The sequence below is a fragment of the Astatotilapia calliptera genome, chromosome 16, assembly GCF_900246225.1.
Source record: "Astatotilapia calliptera chromosome 16, fAstCal1.2, whole genome shotgun sequence".
NCBI lineage: Eukaryota > Metazoa > Chordata > Actinopteri > Cichliformes > Cichlidae > Astatotilapia > Astatotilapia calliptera.
This window is the reverse complement of record NC_039317.1, coordinates 14,805,537-14,823,472: the sequence shown is the minus strand read 5'-3', so window position 1 is coordinate 14,823,472 and position 17,936 is coordinate 14,805,537. Positions and strand designations below refer to the sequence as shown.

Here is a 17,936-nt window from a genome sequence, read left to right as displayed (position 1 = left end):
TTAGCAGATATTTTCTCCTTTTCAGTCCATTCTCTGTAAACATCAGAGGTGGCTATGTAGTAAATCCCAGTAGAACATCAGTTTCTGAAATACTCAGACCAGCCTGTCTGGTGCCAATGACAGTGCCAGTTCAGTCACATGTTTACTAGAGGTGGGAATCACCATACATCCCACGATACGATATTATCACAATACTTAACGCACGATACGATATTATTGCAATTTTTAAAAATATTTTGTGATATTCAGATTCTGTACATAAAGGTAAACTTTATCAATATTCATTTTATCTAATATCAAAGTCTCACACTCAGTCTTTCTCTTTTCAGTCAGTTTTATTGTTGACAAACTGAACGGTTTGTATTACAGTCTAGTCCAACTTAACTGAATGCAACCATCTGGTACAATTATAGCTATTCTGAACTATGCAATTTATGAAAACTATGCAGCCCCTTCAGCAACTGAAGAATTTGAAAGTAAAATAAAACAAAATATAATTTTACATTAAATAAAAAAGTTTTAAACTTAATTAAAATAAAACATGTCTTAAATTAAAATAAGTAAACTGTCATGTTTATTGCTGCCAAAAAAAAGTTAAACACATTTGGACAGTGAAGGAATGTCAGGATTCTTGCTCAGAAAAAGGATCAACATGCTCTGAAGTCAGAGCACAAAAACCTTTTTTGTAACAAAATATCGATTTCTGCTGTCCCTGTATCGATACGTTATTAGCAAACAAAATATCACGATACTACACAGTATCGATTTTTTCCCCCACCCCTAATGTTTAGTCACCTTCCTTTCCCATTCTGGTTTTCAATTTGAACTTCAGGAAGTCATCTTGACCACGTCTACATGCCTGAATGCATTAAATTGCTGCCATATGATTGGCTGATTAGATATTTTTATTGACGAGCACCTGAACATGAATTTGCCAGTGAGTGTATGCTGGCATAGCCTGCACAGTGCTCTCTCCGTAACCACCATTTTTTGTGGTCCAGTGACATTGTATAACCTAATAAAGTACCTACACCACATAATATTGTTAACAAGCTTGTCTTGAAATATCTTCAGTTATGCAAGCACGGCTGAAAAGCTGCTGATTAAGGAAGGCATAAATCTGGTTTGGAGCAAAAGCCTTTGTGGCTTCATTACTGGCTGAAAATGGTTACAAACCAACCGCTTTGAAATGCATCTTTGTGTTATGAGGAATAAAGGAGATTCCATGCAGGACAGAGTTTATTAGATTAAAAAAAGTTTTTCTTTTTAATGAAAAGGACAATTCACGGTGACCGTTAAATTGAATTGTATATTATTTGTTGCTGTAGATCACCTCTGTCATTGCACTGCAGCCATCTGATGTCAGCTGTTATGAAGTGAATTTCTTCTTTTTTTTATTTTAAGTGCATCTAAAAAAGATTAGGTTGTGTCTTGGCGCAGGGTTTCAGATTTCTTCAGTACGTTTTTGATGTCATAAATACAGCTTGCATGCGGTCACACTTTAAATTCGGATTTTAGGTAACCTCAGAAAAAACGTCCCACTTACAGCAGTGGAAATTGAAGCGTTAAGAGTAAAACTCTGCACGGACTGAACATCTAAGAAGAGCAATGACATGCATTAAAACACCTTTCTACGTGGGGTTGGATGGTATATGGGATTATTCATTTTATTTATTTATTTTCCTCACGGAACACCAGAATTTCACATGTTGCAGTTGGATGAATGTAGTTCAAGCTCTTTAAGTTTAGGCGTATGCTGCCACCTGCTGGTTGTAACACAGTCTGCTTTTGAATTTATTTCCACATTTTTCCCCCAGTCATTCTCTCACATTTCTAACCATAACAACTGTCTGCATTTTTGTTTTTCAGCCCAGTGACTTCTCCGTGTCTCTGAAGGCGGTGGGTAAGAATAAGCACTTTAAAGTGCAGCTGTCAGACGGAGTGTACTGTATTGGCCAGCGCAGGTTTAACTCCATGGATGAACTTGTGGAGCATTACAAGAAAGCTCCCATCTTCACCAGCGAACATGGGGAGAAGCTGTACCTGGTCAAAGCACTGCTGTGATTTACACACCCTCACACCTACACTGGATGCTCATACACACACACATGCACTCTCATACACCAAACACTAATGCCACTCCCCGACTGTCTTAACTCAAGCCTTAGCTCTGGACCCTCTTGCTGTGGCGTCTGTACCACGTCTAGATCCTCTCTCGCACCTCCGCGTCTTATCTGTCCTAGCAGTGAGCAGGCGAAACTTTCTCTAGCTCTCCAACCGAGCCGTTAACCTGAAGACAGCCAGCACTGTGTCAGCAAATATCTGCATCCTTCATTTACAACACCATGCCAAAAGAATTAAATACGAGAAAAAAGGAAAAAACAAAACAGCCTCTCAATCTAAGATGTGCAAACTGCAGTGACCAAATCTGCTGCTAACAGAACGCCTGAAGCCTGGTTGGGTGTTGAGCTCTCCTTCTGATGTCATACATAATGTCCATTTACTAGCACGCACATTGTAAGTTACACCATTGCTCTTAATCCACACAGGAGAACAGACATTTAAGAGTTCAGAGAGAACTCAGACCTCTGTGGGACCTAACTCTGGTGTTGTCCTGTCGAATCGCTGGCCATTGTTTTTTCTTCACTTTTTTTTTCTTTTTAAGAAATGCTTGTTACAGAGTTGATGCTTTTTTTTGTCTCTTTTTAAAAAATAGTTAAATTAATTTCCTCTCTGGAGGTTTAAACTGTTGCTTCTTCATTCAGTGACTTCACAAAGTGACCAGAATCACTCTCTTGCCTTTTGCCCTTTGTCTCAGAGTTTTCACCATTCCTCATTTTCTCCTCATTTAAATTTCTCCTTTTTTTTTGTTTAACTTAAATCCCTCCTTGTTTCCATCTTCACAGACCCCATCGTTAGTTTGTAGTACTTAAAATCTGGATACAGCACTTCCTAAAAGCAGTCTAGGTGGGAGCACTAATGCAATAGTGGAGACTTCTGATTTCCTGTAGAGTTTAAATGTTTTATTTGTGTAACCAAATGTGCCACCTTGTACCCATTACTACTGGCTCCAGGGCTGCACTGCACTCGCCATAGTACGTCAGTCGTTCATAACTCTGTGCTCATGCTTTATAGTGTCACGCTGGACATGTTACTGTTCTCCAGTATTTCACGATACTGACTGAAGAATAATAAAAAGCTTTTTTCTGCTAACCTGAGTAATTCCACTTGATCTGCTCCAGCGCCTGCCCATGGAAATAAAATACCTTCTCACATCTGACCGATGAGAACTTTGGAAGGGATATTATACCAAAAAAGTCTTTAAAAAGGAAAAATGGTAAAGTTATTACCTGAGACCCTGTTTCAGAGTATTTAGGAAATGATATACTGCCTTTACAAATCACAAAATCTTTCTTTTATTAACAAATGAATCACAAAATGACTTGGAGAGTAGTCCAGTTTTACTGAACATATGACAGGTCTGAAGCCTGGTCTCTTTGAATCTAGCAAAAAAGAAAAATTGAACGAAGTTGTCTTTATAAAAGTAAAATGAATAGTAATAATCCACCCTGAAATCCGGATTGTCTGCCTTTAGCATGGCCAGCTAAACAGTTTGTGACACTTCAGGTAGAAGTGAAATCAAAGATAATTGTTTCTGGGTAAATATAGAGATGCCATTGTACCCTTGATGTGTGTTGTGCATGTCTAACAGGTGTAGGAACCGTAACAGAGTGGAGCAGGGCTTAGGTTTCTGTCTCTTTATATACACATATATAAAAAAAATTCATCTTTCACTGTCAAGAAACCAAATACATTCTCATCTTAGCTGAAAGTTATAACCTTAGTCCCGCCACGCATTTTCCTCTTATTTTTGTTTGCTATGTGCATTTGTTTACCAATGGAAGTGTTGATCATGGGGTCCTCAGCTTTTATATGATATATCTGAATGTTATTGAGCATTGTTATTTAATTCTTGTCTCCACTGTATGTATATATTCAAAATAAGAAGAGGTGCATATATGAATCATTAAGATCCAACTATGGTACTGTATCACCGACAACGTGATGAGAATTGAGATACTTTTGTTCAATAAAATTTTTTGAAGAATACTAAATTATGTGTGATTACTTTGAAAGGTTAATGCCAGCATGGTGTAGCCGTTCTGCTCTGAGAGAGAGAGGCTTTCTCATTTTCTAATGCGATCAAATTAACGGTGATATGAGACTCCTGTTAAATTCCTTCTCTGCTGATTTCATTGCTGTCTGATAATTAATCAGACAGCAATGAAATCAAGGCCCTGAGGTTTCAGAGCATTTGCAAATAATTTCCCCACCGTGCTTCATAGCTTGGCTGAGTTCAACTTTTGTCTCAGTATTGTCCTGGAATTGTTTTGGTGTTTAAATTATATGAAAGCAGCTTTAAGCAAGATGTGGAGAAGATGAAGATTTTAAGAAAAATGAAAATCACTTCAGGATTATTCTAATTCTTTAAAAAAAAAAAAAATGAGCGTTTCCTTTTTTATTTCACACATTTCTTTAAGGGAACCTAACGGGGTTTACCACTGTATACAAGCCCATTCAGCCATTTAAAGTCCCCCCCAGGCCTCTTGAATCCTGTCTGGCAAATAGCTAACCCCTACAAACGTCAGCTGGTGTAACCAGAATCGTTCTGATGATTGAGGTCACCCTCGCAGGGTGTTTGTGTCTGAGTCAGTCACAATTAAACCGCCATCTGCCTCAGCTTTGACAGGACCAAGCTGCCAGTTGGGATTTCATATCTTTATGTGAGAGTGATGACTACAGCATGTCAACGTACCTTAAACTGCACTGGGGTTTAAATGGATTGGCTCTCTAGTCTCACATTTTTAATGGAGATCGAGTACACCGTCTTTTGGGCCAGCTGTTATTTACAAAGCAGTGTCCAAGTGGAAAGATGAGACAGAGCTGTAAAAGTTATTTTATTATTATTATTAATAATAATGACTGAAAACGTCGGAAAAAATGTGGGCCGCAGTATGCAGAATTCCCCACATGGTGGCAGTATTGGGCTTATTCGATTGTCACCTGAACTGTTCACCTGAGCAGCAGGATTATGTGTTTGGTTGTTCTGGCAACTCACACTGCCTGGAGTCTTTAATCTGAATGAATTAAACTAAAGCTGAATGTCAGCAATTTCATTGATTTTCATTCAGCCTCTTTCAAAATTCGTCTTCAATAATAATGCAGGGTTAACTGGCCAAAGAATAAACTGGTGAACAGGGGAGCACACGTGAATGGTTATCTAAAATTAGTGTACTTGATTTAAAAGGAAAGTGAGCTCAAAGCAACCAAAGGCTCAGCAGAGAGAGGCATCATTACTGACTGACTGCTGTAGTTTAGAGTAATTCAAATCGAATTGTCACAGTCACTTATTTTGGTATTGTTCTTATTTTGTAGTGTTCGTAGCAGCTGAGTCGACTCCCCGTCTCTAGTGGAAAAACAGAAACATTAAATTAATGAAGACGTTTGTGTTTCTTAGCTCCACAGCATGTTTATACCCCACTGACACAAAGACAATCAGAGTTGTTGTTTGAAAGCAGAGTTGTGGCCATCAGTGTGCGGCACCGACAACTGAGAGAAGGGGCCACAACACAAACGGGGGATCACTAAATATGTGATTAAACAATATTTCAATATTGAGGTACGGCTTATCCAGCAGAGAGCACAAATGCATTTCTCCATTTCCTGATTTATTGTTTTCTTATTCGTCTCACATGTTTCAGTTCATCAAACCAACTCTAATATTTGACAAAGCTAAGCTGAGAAGATACAAAATGCAGTTTTTAGATCATGATTTATTATTAAGGGGAAATGCTTATCCAAACTTACCTGGCGCTGTGAAAAAGTAATTGCCTCCTAAACCTTTTAACTGATTGTGCCACCCTTGGCTGAAAGCATTTTGGATAACTGGAGTCTTTCCTGTCACTGTTGAGGAATTTTGGCCCACAGAATTGTTTGAATTCAGCTATGCTGGAGGGTTTTGAAGCGTGGCCTGTATGACGTCATCCCAAAGCATCTCAATGTAAATCCAGACTTTGACCAGGCCTCTGCACAAACTTTATTTTGTGTTTTGAGCCATTCAGAAGTGGACTTGGTGGTGTGTCCTGGATCATCGTCCCAATGTAGAACCCAAGTCCAGCAACGCAGCCTCAGACCATCACACAACCACCATCATGCTTGATTGTTGGCGTGATCTTTTATTATTTGCTATGTTAGTTTTACAGCAAATGTAATGAGACTCAAACCTTCCGAAAAGTTCTGCTTTTGTATCGGCAGTCCACAAAGTATTTTCCTAAAAGTCATCAAGATGGGTTTTTTTGGCAAATGTGAGACAAGCCTTTGTGTTCCTTTTGGCCAGCAGTGGTTTTCTCCTTGAACTCTCTCATGGATGCCATTTTTACCCAGTCTCTTTCTTATTGTTGAATCATGAAATCTGTCCTTAACTGCGACATGAGAGACCTGCAGCTCCTTAGATGTTGTTTTAGGGTCTTTTGTGACCTCCTGGATGAGTCATTGATGTGCTTTTGGAGTCATTTTGATAGACCAGTCCCCCGTGGGAAGGTTCACCACTGTTCCCACTTTCCTCCATTTATAGATAATGGCTCTCACTGTGGCTCTCAAAGCCTTAGTGATGACTGTGTAATGCTTTCCAGATTAATCGGTGTCAGTGACTTTGTCAGCTTTTTCTTTAGTTTGTGGTATGTGTTGATTTTTAAGATCGTTTAGCCTCCTTCACTTTGTCAGGTTTCATTTAAGTGATATGTTGTGCCAATGAAACTGAACTCAGCTTTGTGAAAAAATGTTGTTAATCACCTCAATGACATCAATCAATTCATAATTTAACAAGGGGTAATTACTTTTTCACACAGGCAAGATGGGTATGAAAGCTGTTCTCCTTTAAGAACTGAAATCATTTAAAAATTGCGTTTTGTGTTTACTCAGGTTGTCTTTGACACAGGCGCAAAAATTTAAGCGATCCAGAAGGACACAAATGCTTTTTCATAGCACTGCGTTCACACCAATCCTATCTACCCTGCCCTCCCCTTCCTCATGATCTTTGATGTCAAAGTCTATAATCTGCCTCATGCTTATCCACACCTCTCTTGATGTTGTTTTGCTTTAATTTATTTGCCAGCTCGTCTGTGGGAGTCCTTGCACTCCCCGTGTCTCACCTTAAGGTCAAACTGTACCCTTTTCAGCTTGTTCTTGTCACCAAACCTCTCCTCTTATTTATTTATTTATTTATTTATTTATTTATCCATCAGCAGATACTTGTCTGTAGGTCATTTTCTTTTAGAAAAACAGCCATCCTGGTTGTGACAGTGGTATCCTCTTAAAAACTGTCACGCACTCAATAATGTTATTTATATCACCCCCATGTGGCCTGCACAACTAAATCTGTTGTTTCAAAATAGGCCACCTGGTCGACCTCTTCAAGATGAAGCCGAAGTTTAATTTAACATTGGTAGACAAATGATCCAGTGATCTGCTTTCCCACATAGTGCTGTCAACATGCTGGGGGAGGAAACCAAAACAACACATGGCGTTTTATACTGTAAAGTAAATACACTAGAATATAGAAAGAAACCTCCATAATCATATGACACCCATGAGCAAGCACTTGGCGACAGTAGGAAGTAAAAATTTCCCTTTAACAGGAAGAAACCTCCAGCAGAACCAGGCTCAGGGTGGAATGGCTGCCCGCCATGAGCAGATGTGGAGAGTGGTGATGCATAAACACAGAGAGAGTGAAAAGAGATGAGTGAAGAAGAAACCCTCAATTCATTATGGAAAGCCTCAAAGCAGTCAGAGTATATCAGTGTAAAATAAGATTTATCAAATCGTAAAAGTGGAGAGGATGTCTGTTTAACAGAGAAAGAAGTACTCTGTTGGGATTATATGCTACTGTGAGATCTTTAAAATATGACAGGGTCTGATTATTCAAGACTTTTTATGTGAGGAGAAGGATTTTAAATTCAATTCTGGATTTAAAGGGAGCCAATGAAGAGAAGCCAGTGTGGGAGAAATGTTCTCTCTTTCTAGTCCCTGTCGGTACGCTCGCTGCAGGGGTTTGGATCAGCTGAAGGCTTCTCAGTGAAAATGCTTTAACTGGTTTTTCAACATCAATCTGAGACGGGATATTTACAGTTTTAAAGATATCGTGCATATTAATGAAGGTAATCTCATGTATGTGTTTATTATTCACAGTGAAGGAAACATCCTGGTCAAAACCAACCAAGATTTCTCACAGTGTTACTGAAGGTCAAGATAATGTCATGCAGAGTTCAATAACCTCAGTTTTGTCTGAATATATTAGTTTAAAATGAGAGATAATCAATGCATTTATCATCATAAAGACGTACAAGTAGGTTAACTTAACTGGCTGTATTATCTGGCCTCATATGTAAATATAGTTGAACAACTAAGTATTAATATCGTTCAGTTCAGTATTTAGCCCAAACAATTGTGTTAAATTAAAATATACCTCAGGCATGTATTATTAAAATTGAACTTTTTTGTGTTGACTGTTACATTCAGATTTTGTTTTACAACCTGTAGCACGTTTAAACAACAGAAGCTGACCCAAAGTGCTTTAAAGCTGGGCACATTTATATCCCAGCTCTCCAAAAACAATAAAAACCCAGTTTCAAAATACATGAAAAACTAAAATGTGTATTTTCTAATGACTCATTATTGAGGAAAGTAAAAGTCACATGATTTAGCATTAAAATGTGTTGAGAATTTGCAGTTTAACGATGATCCATTGGCTCATCAGCCCTGCACATAACTGTGATTATAAACATTCCTTTCAGTCAAATTCAGCCTATTTAAACCCCCCAAAATGTCAAAAAGTTTTCACGTAAACAGAAACCTTAAAATACAAACAAAAAGTTTTTTAAAGAGATAAGCTATGGTGTTTTGCCAGGAGAGCAAGCAGTGTGAACCAACTCAATCTGTCCAGATTCCAACTAGGAGAAAGATTTCTCTTATCAAAAACTAGAGCTCAAAATGTTTGCTTTGTTCGGATCCTGGATAAGCCCCACAGTTGTTACCACCTGGTTAAAAACTGGAAACAAAAATGCGAAGTGACACAAGGGTATGTTGGTGCGGTAAAAGTTTGCAGTTCCCATGGAGTGATAGTGTGGAGTAATGAATGCTGGGTAACACAAAAAGACAAATGAGACGGCTGTAGGAGAAAAAAAATAGGTCTTTTACACTTGTGGAAGCACAGATGTTGCAGGTAGGAAAACAGATTAATCCAGTGTTAAAAATAATAAATATAAGAAATATTTAAAAAGAGGATGCGTGATGCTGTCAGAGTTTCAAAATTAAGAAAAACCTGCTTGGAGTCAATTTTTACAATTCAGAAATGAAAAATGATACATAGAATCTGTTCAACACTTTTTCCTGTGTCCCCAAAGAAAAGGCTTCAGAATCATTTCTATAGACCAGGGTGTTCACAACACAACAAACAAAGTAGTGGGCAAAGATCACACCAAGAGCTGAGACTGTCAGAGGTGAGAAAGAACCCAAGGGCAACCCACAAAACACCTGTTACAGTGGATAAAAACATGCAACATGACTCATCTGTTTCTCCCCTCTGTATTTTTGTAGGGTCTTTACCATATAAAGCACCTTGAGGCGACTGTTGTTGTGATTTGGTGCTATATAAATAAAATGTAATCGAACTGAATCTGGTTGGATTCTCATTATGTTGTCATATAAAAGTTGCTGAGCAATTATATCATCCTGCAGCAGCAACTATGTCACTATTTGTGGGGAAATTTCTGTTTAAAAAATCTCTCAGATTTTGTCGTTACTTTGAATATAATTAGAATATAATTAGGTTACAAGCCGCCATCTAGCTGGCTTATTTCTGTGTAGAGTTCGCATGTTTGCCTCGTGTCTGCATGCTTCCTCTCACAGTCCAAAGACGTGCAGTTAGCGAGATTAGGGAAGCTGGAGTGATGGATGGATGGCAGCAGGTTCACAGTTTCTGTCTTTTATCACAGTTAATCGAGACAGCATCCCAATCAGATTACATGCAATTGCCAGCTCGGCTGCATTCAGCTCCTGTCGTTGATTTTGTGTCATCTTGATTCACCAAAGTCGTTTTAAAGATGCCGACTGACTTCAAGTCTTCAAACTTGTCTTTGCTTTTAAAATAATTGCTTGGAAGACAATGAGACTGCAAACTCGTTGCACGTTTTCACAATAATTTTATAATCCAACCAAGTGTGACTGCAGAAAAAAGCTTTATTAAAGGTTGCTCATAATAAACCTTCAGTTTCTAACAGAAATTTAATTAAGCTTGTGGTAATTACAATTTACTGCTCCGCTCGCTGTCATTTTTTTAAATTTAGTGGTGTTTCCGTGGTTAAACAAAGGTTAGATAAAACCATTATTCATTCAGGCTTTCATCCTTTGGGGATTAACTGAGCCTGTTTAAAAAGTAAAACTACATGCCTGAGGTACCTTTAAAGATTTAAGTCTTCAGCTGGAGCCGGGGGCAGAAAGGAGAGGTGCAGGGAAGTCAGAAAGTTTCGAGAGCTATTGTTTGTTTTGGTCTTTTCACCGGATTTGCTCTCAGTAAGTCAATAACATTCACTCATCCTCTAAAGATCACTTGAAGTTTTGTGCAGCGTCTTCTCTATCAGAGCGCTGCTCCTCTGATCCACGGCGTGGATTCAGTCATGAATGAATGAAGCAGATTTCACAGGGGAGAAGAAGACTTGAGGGTGCAAAACCTGCCAACTGACTTTATGCCCTTTGGCTCAATGCTGGTGTAGACTGTCTGAATAGCAGGTGTGAAAACCACCTGGTGTGTGTGTGTATGTCTTTTTTTAATGTGCTTTCATTCCTCTCCTCTCGCTGCTTTTCTCACTTCTTTTTGACTTGAAAGAAAATCAAGGCCACAGATGTCACACTTAACTGCTGATGGTTGTGACAGTCTGGTTATATTACAGTCATTCATTCTTTAATCGGCTCCATCAGATATTAGAACATCCTCATCCAAATCTATAATTGCTAATGTTTTCTTGACAGTCCCGTTTACACAGGAATCTTTTACCCATCTGACATTAGAGGATTTTGGCAAAGGACCATGAGAGGTAAGAAGGGAGGCAAAATGTGAAAAGCAAACATGTCCGCCTTTTTCTCACCTTTAAACCGAGATGCAGTCATCGTGCTCAGATCAGTCTGAGGAAGAAGGACAGAGGACAGGACTAAAGCTGAATTCTCTGCTGGTCAGGTAAGACAACATGGATCCACACACGACAACATTTCTCTTCTTTATAGACACGCGCAGTCGGCTGTGATGTGAATATTTCTTAAACAATATGCAATAATGCCGTGGAAATTGTACCTGCTTTTGAGATGGCATTCATGAGACGTCTTTTGTGTTTTGTCTCTCAGCATGCATGCTCCGTACGTGTCAGTGCTGCTCTTTCTTCTGCTGCTGAGCTTCCTGCCTCCTGCAGGTGTGTCTGCAGCTCGTATAATGCATTACACATCAGTGGACCTGCTATTGTGACTCGTAGATATTCTGAGATGAGAGACGAGGTGTGAAATGTGCGCTCACACTGCCGTCTGCTTTCAGAGGGGAGCGAGGCGGCTGGCAGGAGGGAGGAGAGGGAGAAGCGAAGCGTGCCGTACTGGGGCCTGTGGTCATCTGACTTTTTCGGATGGTTGGAGGAGCTGCGAGCCCAGGCGGCCGATAATGGGATGCTGGACTTGGCTCGCACCTTCTGGGCTCACTTCCCCATCAGCAGCGAGCTGGGCTATGACCGTCCCGAGCCTGAGACTGAGGCTGAGGAGTGAGATGAAGGGTACAGATGGAAAACTGAAAGATGTTAGTACAGGAAGAAGTTACCTGTATTACCTGTTTAGATGTTTACTGGAAAAAATCATCACATATGATGATAATCATTGTTATTAGAGTTTCTTACATGCTTTAAACATTGCAAAAAAACCAAAACAATGTCAATATGCATTTTATCTAAACATGTTTACAGCAGGGAGATATAATGTGGAATTATATAAGTAGATATAAACTTGGAGCATCGTACTTTAGCTTCTTTACTCTGTCTGTATTACACTGGCACATGGTCGAGGTTATCCCACCTCTTGCTCACTGACACCTGGGATACGCTGCAGTCATTAAAAATAAAGCACAAAGAGTGAAATAAATTTAGAGCAAATTGCAGCAGCACAGCTTTGTTTGTGCTTCCTTCTCTTCCCATTTGTGCCGTGGAGTAAATCACTCAAACTGTATGTAAAGTACCTGAAAACCAAATCACTCCAATAACATCACATTATCAGTCACAGGAACTATTTTAGTGCTAAATGAGCACTTTTACTTTTTGCTGGTTTGAGTATATTTTGTACGTGCTGACAGTTTAGCTCAGTAGATGCAAAAACACAGTGAGAGGTGGAGACTGCTGACTGTGCAGTTGCTTCACTCCAACAGAGCACCTCTGCGGTGTCGTGGAACAGGAGACTCACACTGTGGAAGTGTAAGGATGTGACGCTGTCATGAGATCAAAGTCTCCGAGGAAAGTTTCCAGCACCTTGCTCTGTGTTTTGAATCTGTGCCATGAAGAATCATGAAGGCAAAATGGATGCAAGTCCTGCGAAAACCTAAATATGCTCCATAATTCAGTAGCTTGCAGAACCAGCTTTAGCAACAGTAATTTGAAGTAACTATTTCCTCTGTGAGTTTATCAGTCTCTCACATTGCTGAGGAATTTTGGCCCAGTTTTCTTTAAAAGGTTCATTGAGGTTTGCAGGCATTCATTTATCCACAGCTCTGCTAAGTCCTACCGCAGCACATCAGTCATGTAGAGGTCTGTGCTTTGGCTTGGCCATTGAAACATGTTGATCCTTTTCTTTTTCTGCCATTCTTTTGTAGATTTGCTCCTGTTTCATGGTTGAGTCAATGACTGCAAGGTGCCCAGGTCCTGTGCCTGCAAAACATGTAACAATCACCACAGTAACCACCGCTGTGGTACCAAATTCAGCAGGTGGCTGCATTTGCCATACTTGTTCAATCTGTTTCTAATCGCACCGTCTGAACTTCACTCTAGCTGAGACCTGTAGAGTCTGACACGTCGCTCTCTTCTCTTCTTTAAGATCATTGCTCACGTTTTTCCTCTTTGGTGTTGTGTTCATGCACACCTGAAGGCTCACAACCAACAAACTGCCAGAACCTCTGCTTTTACAGAGGCACTCACGCTCACTGATGGTACATGAATCAAGCGCATTTGACAGGCAGCACCTGGCTGATATTTACCACTCATAATTCCCATGGAAATAGGAAGGGTTTACTTATTTTTTTCAACAGCAGATCTTCATTTTAGCTTTGTTGTTTTTTTTTAGATAAATAGTGATGTGATGTAATATGGCACGCTTTGTGGTTGATCTGAGGTTGTATCTAGAGAGAGAGAGAGAATCTTACGAATGTATATATAAAATTAAAAAATAAGGAAAAGCATTATAGCACTTTCAGAGGGTCAAAGAAAGGGAAAGCGTTCTCTGAAATAAGGTGTGTTTTGTATAAAAGGGCCTTTCAGTTTAGTCTGATATTTACTTTGGCACCTCTTTTTTTTTTTTTTCCAGTGACCGGTTTGTGTTACCTTTCAGAGACATTTTGGATGTCTGTGTCAGCCTCGGGTCATAACACACAGACTGTCAAATCAAGTGTGAGAAGGGGTGAGGAGGGAGCAAAGACAAGTGCGGAGGGCAAGAGTGAAGGACCGACAAGAGGAAATTGTGTTTCAGTCCAAAGTTCAGTGTATTTTTCAGATCTTATGATGCTCCTGCTCCTAATTTCCTTTGGCATATACAGTATGAGAGGATTACCTCTTTGACTTTATCTTTTCCCAGTTATGCTCTGATGCAGAGATGCTCATTTCAAGGTTCTGTGAGCAAATGCAAGTTTTGTGTCAAGTTTTTTTTGAAATCTTTGTGTCTGAATTGGAGTCCCTGTGCCAGTCATATCCCAAACCTTTGCTGTTCTTTAACTGGGCAGGATCAAACAGATGCCAGATGAAGGTTTCGTGGCTGTGAAGTTCTTCATTCTGTCAGAAACATAATTTCAGCCCTTCATCTTTTTCCACTTTTCTGTTTTTCCTCCCTTGTTCCAGTGTGTCAGAGTTACAGTGGTCCACAGAGCAAAATATAACACAAAGGCTCTAAAATAGGTTTCAAACATAAGGCCCAAGGGCCTGAATCAAGTCGAATCCGGCCCACTGGACTTGTGAGGGAGTGCATAGATTTACATTTTTTGTGCATTTTGTGCATTTTCATAGGTTTTAGAGCTTTTCCTATTGTAATTAACTAACAAATTAACAATTAAATGACAGATTGCACGATTAATAAATCTGCAGTTCACACAAAACACTTTCATAATTACAGGACAGTCTGTGCAACAACTATGTAAACATTTTCTGCAGGATTCTCTCCTTCTCAGACCTTCATATCTCACAGTCTTACTGCCTTTACTGTGAACATTTTATGTGCAGAGTTTAAAACTGTAACTGTTTCACATTGTTCTCAGAGACGAGGTGCTTTCAGACAAAACTATTTTGAAGCTCAGGTACAGAAAGAACTTCACAAGCATCTTTATTTGGTTTTGTTTTCCTTCCTGTGATTAAGACAGACTCCTGTGCAATCATTTCTATAGACAAGCCTCAATTGAGAGTGGAGGCATTTCTCTTTCACTGAGGTTCACAGCGTCCAGCTATTCACCCGGCCGGTCGAGATCAGAAGGAACAACTTCTTGCTCTTTTTTTTTTTTTTTTTTTGTTGGTCTGATCAGCAAGGAGCTGAATTGTGTCTGTGTCTGAAGAGCACACAGCTGCAGCAGTGCTTGTTTTATAAAGCCATTTCTGTAAGAGCTTGAGTGAAGAAAATACAAAAAACCCTTTCTGAACATATTCATACTCACGCTTTTCCTCCGTTTTAATAATTTTTTGACCTTCCGTATCTCGCCTCTTTCTGTCTTTTGTTTACTCGAGTCTTATCCGTTCTTTTCAAACCTCACGGCGAAAGCTGCACAGTCATCAGCCAGCTTCTGGTTTCCTGCATTCCAGCTCTACCCTTGAGAGACGCGAAGGCTGTTTGTTGTTCCAAACCAAACACAGTCCCACACACGTTCATTATATGACAAACCGAAGCCAAGTCAAATTTGAATTTCTAAATGAGTCTTCTAAAAGTGTTTGTTTGTTTTCATTCTGGTGACAAACACAGTGACAACTGCCACGAGTTACTTATCTGAGACTTTTTAATTTCTATTAATCACACTCTTCTCCTTACACGTGAAAGCTTGAATGCATAGGAGATGAACTGCTCCATTGTAAACACTTATTCTAACTGCTGTGATGACTATCACCGGCTTCTATTAGTAAATAAGTGTTAATCATTAGCTGCACACTGTGCTGCCATTCAGGGTTACTGCAGACCAGCAGTATGAATGCAGACCTCTGTGAACAGGCTGGCAGGTCACCTCCCACTGCAAACAAGCTTTGACGTCATTTTACTTTCATACATGCAGTTTTCTGGGCTGCACATCCTTACAATACACAGTTTACATGCACTCATGGTCATGGATGTCATGGCAATTTTAGACTTTAAATGATGTCTGTGAGCTGTTTTCAAGCTTTTTCCAAGGACTAGAAAGAAAAAAGAATTTGGTGCATAAGTTTTGGATTTTCTATAATTCACACGCTCCCTTGTGTAAATCTAAAATTCTCCTTCTTACATTTGCACTGAGTTCTTCGGACTTTCCTGTTTTTCGAGTTTTGATCAATGAGTCCTTTTTATGCTGGCAAAGACAAACTACCAGTTGTAGTCAGTCATGACCACAAACAAAAAGTTAATAGGCCTTGGACCTGGAGAACCCTCAGCACCATTTATTAAAAGATTTGAGCTCACATATACACAAGCCTTGACCCTGTGTTCAGTTAGAAAATTATACCACATAACATGCTCACTCAGTTCTTATTTCTTAAAGTCATTAAAGATGTCTGCTGTACAATCATTCCACCCTGGAAAATGAACCGTTCAAAGAAGTAATTAAAAGCCCCCAAACTACCATGACTTTCATGCCAGTGATGAGTTGACACAAGCATCTGACCACAACTGTAAATCTGCTGTGTGGAGCACGGAGGCAGCAGCAGAAACAGTAATGTGCATGTTCAGTCAGCCGCGTGACAAACAAACACAAAAGCTAGAAAACCTGTATTACAACCACTCCAGGTAATTCACACAACAACAGATGAACTAAAGCCCCTGAGGTAGGCGAATAACAACAGTGACTCTAGCAGCTGAAGGTTTTTAAAGACTCCATATTTTTATTCTTGGACTTTACAGAGAAGCTTTGCGGGATCCAGACTACAAATCCATCATATTTGCCTTATACTGAGGCTTGGCACAGCCAACTTTAGCTTTAGGTAACCGTCTCCTGATTGGCTACTTTTTTCAATCTGAAGTTTTGAATAACAGGTGAGCGGGGCTTCTGTACTCAGACTTCTGTATACCATGTTCTCAATGAACCCAAAAAACTCATTAATATCAAAGCTGAATGTTTTTGGAAGTAGTTTTTAGTTTGTTTTTAGTTTTAGCTATTTTAGGGGGATATCTGTGTGTGCAGGTGACTATTACTGTGCATAATTATTAGGCAACTTAACAAAAAACAAATATTTACCCATTTCAATTATTGATTTTTACCAGTGACACCAATATAACATCTCCACATTCACAAATATACATTTCTGACATTCAAAAACAAAACAAAAACAAATCAGCGACCAATATAGCCACCTTTCTTTGCAAGGACACTCAAAAGCCTGCCATCCATGGATTCTGTCAGTGTTTGATCTGTTCACCATCAACATTGCGTGCAGCAGCAACCACAGCCTCCCAGACACTGTTCAGAGAGGTGTACTGTTTTCCCTCCTTGTAAATCTCACATTTGATGATGGACCACAGGTTCTCAATGGGGTTCAGATCAGGTGAACAAGGAGGCCATGTCATTAGTTTTTCTTCTTTTATACCCTTTCTTGCCAGCCACGCTGTGGAGTACTTGGACGCGTGTGATGGAGCATTGTCCTGCATGAAAATCATGTTTTTCTTGAAGGATGCAGACTTCTTCCTGTACCACTGCTTGAAGAAGGTGTCTTCCAGAAACTGGCAGTAGGACTGGGAGTTGAGCTTGACTCCATCCTCAACCCGAAAAGGCCCCACAAGCTCATCTTTAATGATACCAGCCCAAACCAGTACTCCACCTCCACCTTGCTGGCGTCTGAGTCGGACTGGAGCTCTCTGCCCTTTACCAATCCAGCCACGGGCCCATCCATCTGGCCCATCAAGACTCACTCTCATTTCATCAGTCCATAAAACCTTAGAAAAATCCGTCTTGAGATGTTTCTTGGCCCAGTCTTGACGTTTCAGCTTGTGTGTCTTGTTCAGTGGTGGTCGTCTTTCAGCCTTTCTTACCTTGGCCATGTCTCTGAGTATTGCACACCTTGTGCTTTTGGGCACTCCAGTGATGTTGCAGCTCTGAAATATGGCCAAACTGGTGGCAAGTGGCATCTTGGCAGCTGCACACTTGACTTTTCTCAGTTCATGGGCAGTTATTTTGCTCCTTGGTTTTTCCACACGCTTCTTGCGACCCTGTTGACTATTTTGAATGAAACGCTTGATTGTTCGATGATCACGCTTCAGAAGCTTTGCAATTTTGAGACTGCTGCATCCCTCTGCAAGATATCTCATTATTTTTGACTTTTCTGAGCCTGTCAAGTCCTTCTTTTGACCCATTTTGCCAAAGGAAAGGACGTTGCCTAATAATTATGCACACCTGATATAGGGTGTTGATGTCATTAGACCACACCCCTTCT

At 39.9% G+C, this 17,936-nt stretch overlaps 2 protein-coding genes across 2 annotated transcripts in view; both read left to right on the top strand.

The window, feature by feature from the left end:
• LOC113007710 (cytoplasmic protein NCK2) overlaps positions 1 to 3,213 on the top strand; it is a 41,360-nt gene extending 38,147 nt beyond the window's left edge. Inside the window, exon 4 of the mRNA XM_026144569.1 lies at positions 1,870 to 3,213. Coding sequence (XP_026000354.1) covers positions 1,870 to 2,064 — 195 coding nt within the window. The 3' untranslated portion in view covers positions 2,065 to 3,213. The remainder of the gene's footprint in view (positions 1 to 1,869) is intronic.
• Positions 3,214 to 10,443: 7,230 nt separating this feature from the next.
• otos2 (otospiralin 2) lies at positions 10,444 to 12,228 on the top strand. Its single transcript, XM_026145449.1, has 3 exons — positions 10,444 to 11,290; positions 11,455 to 11,519; positions 11,639 to 12,228. The coding sequence occupies exons 1-3, from the start codon at positions 11,214 to 11,216 to the stop codon at positions 11,857 to 11,859; spliced, it is 363 nt and encodes a 120-aa protein (XP_026001234.1). The 5' UTR covers positions 10,444 to 11,213; the 3' UTR covers positions 11,860 to 12,228.
• The last annotated feature ends 5,708 nt before the right edge of the window (positions 12,229 to 17,936 follow it).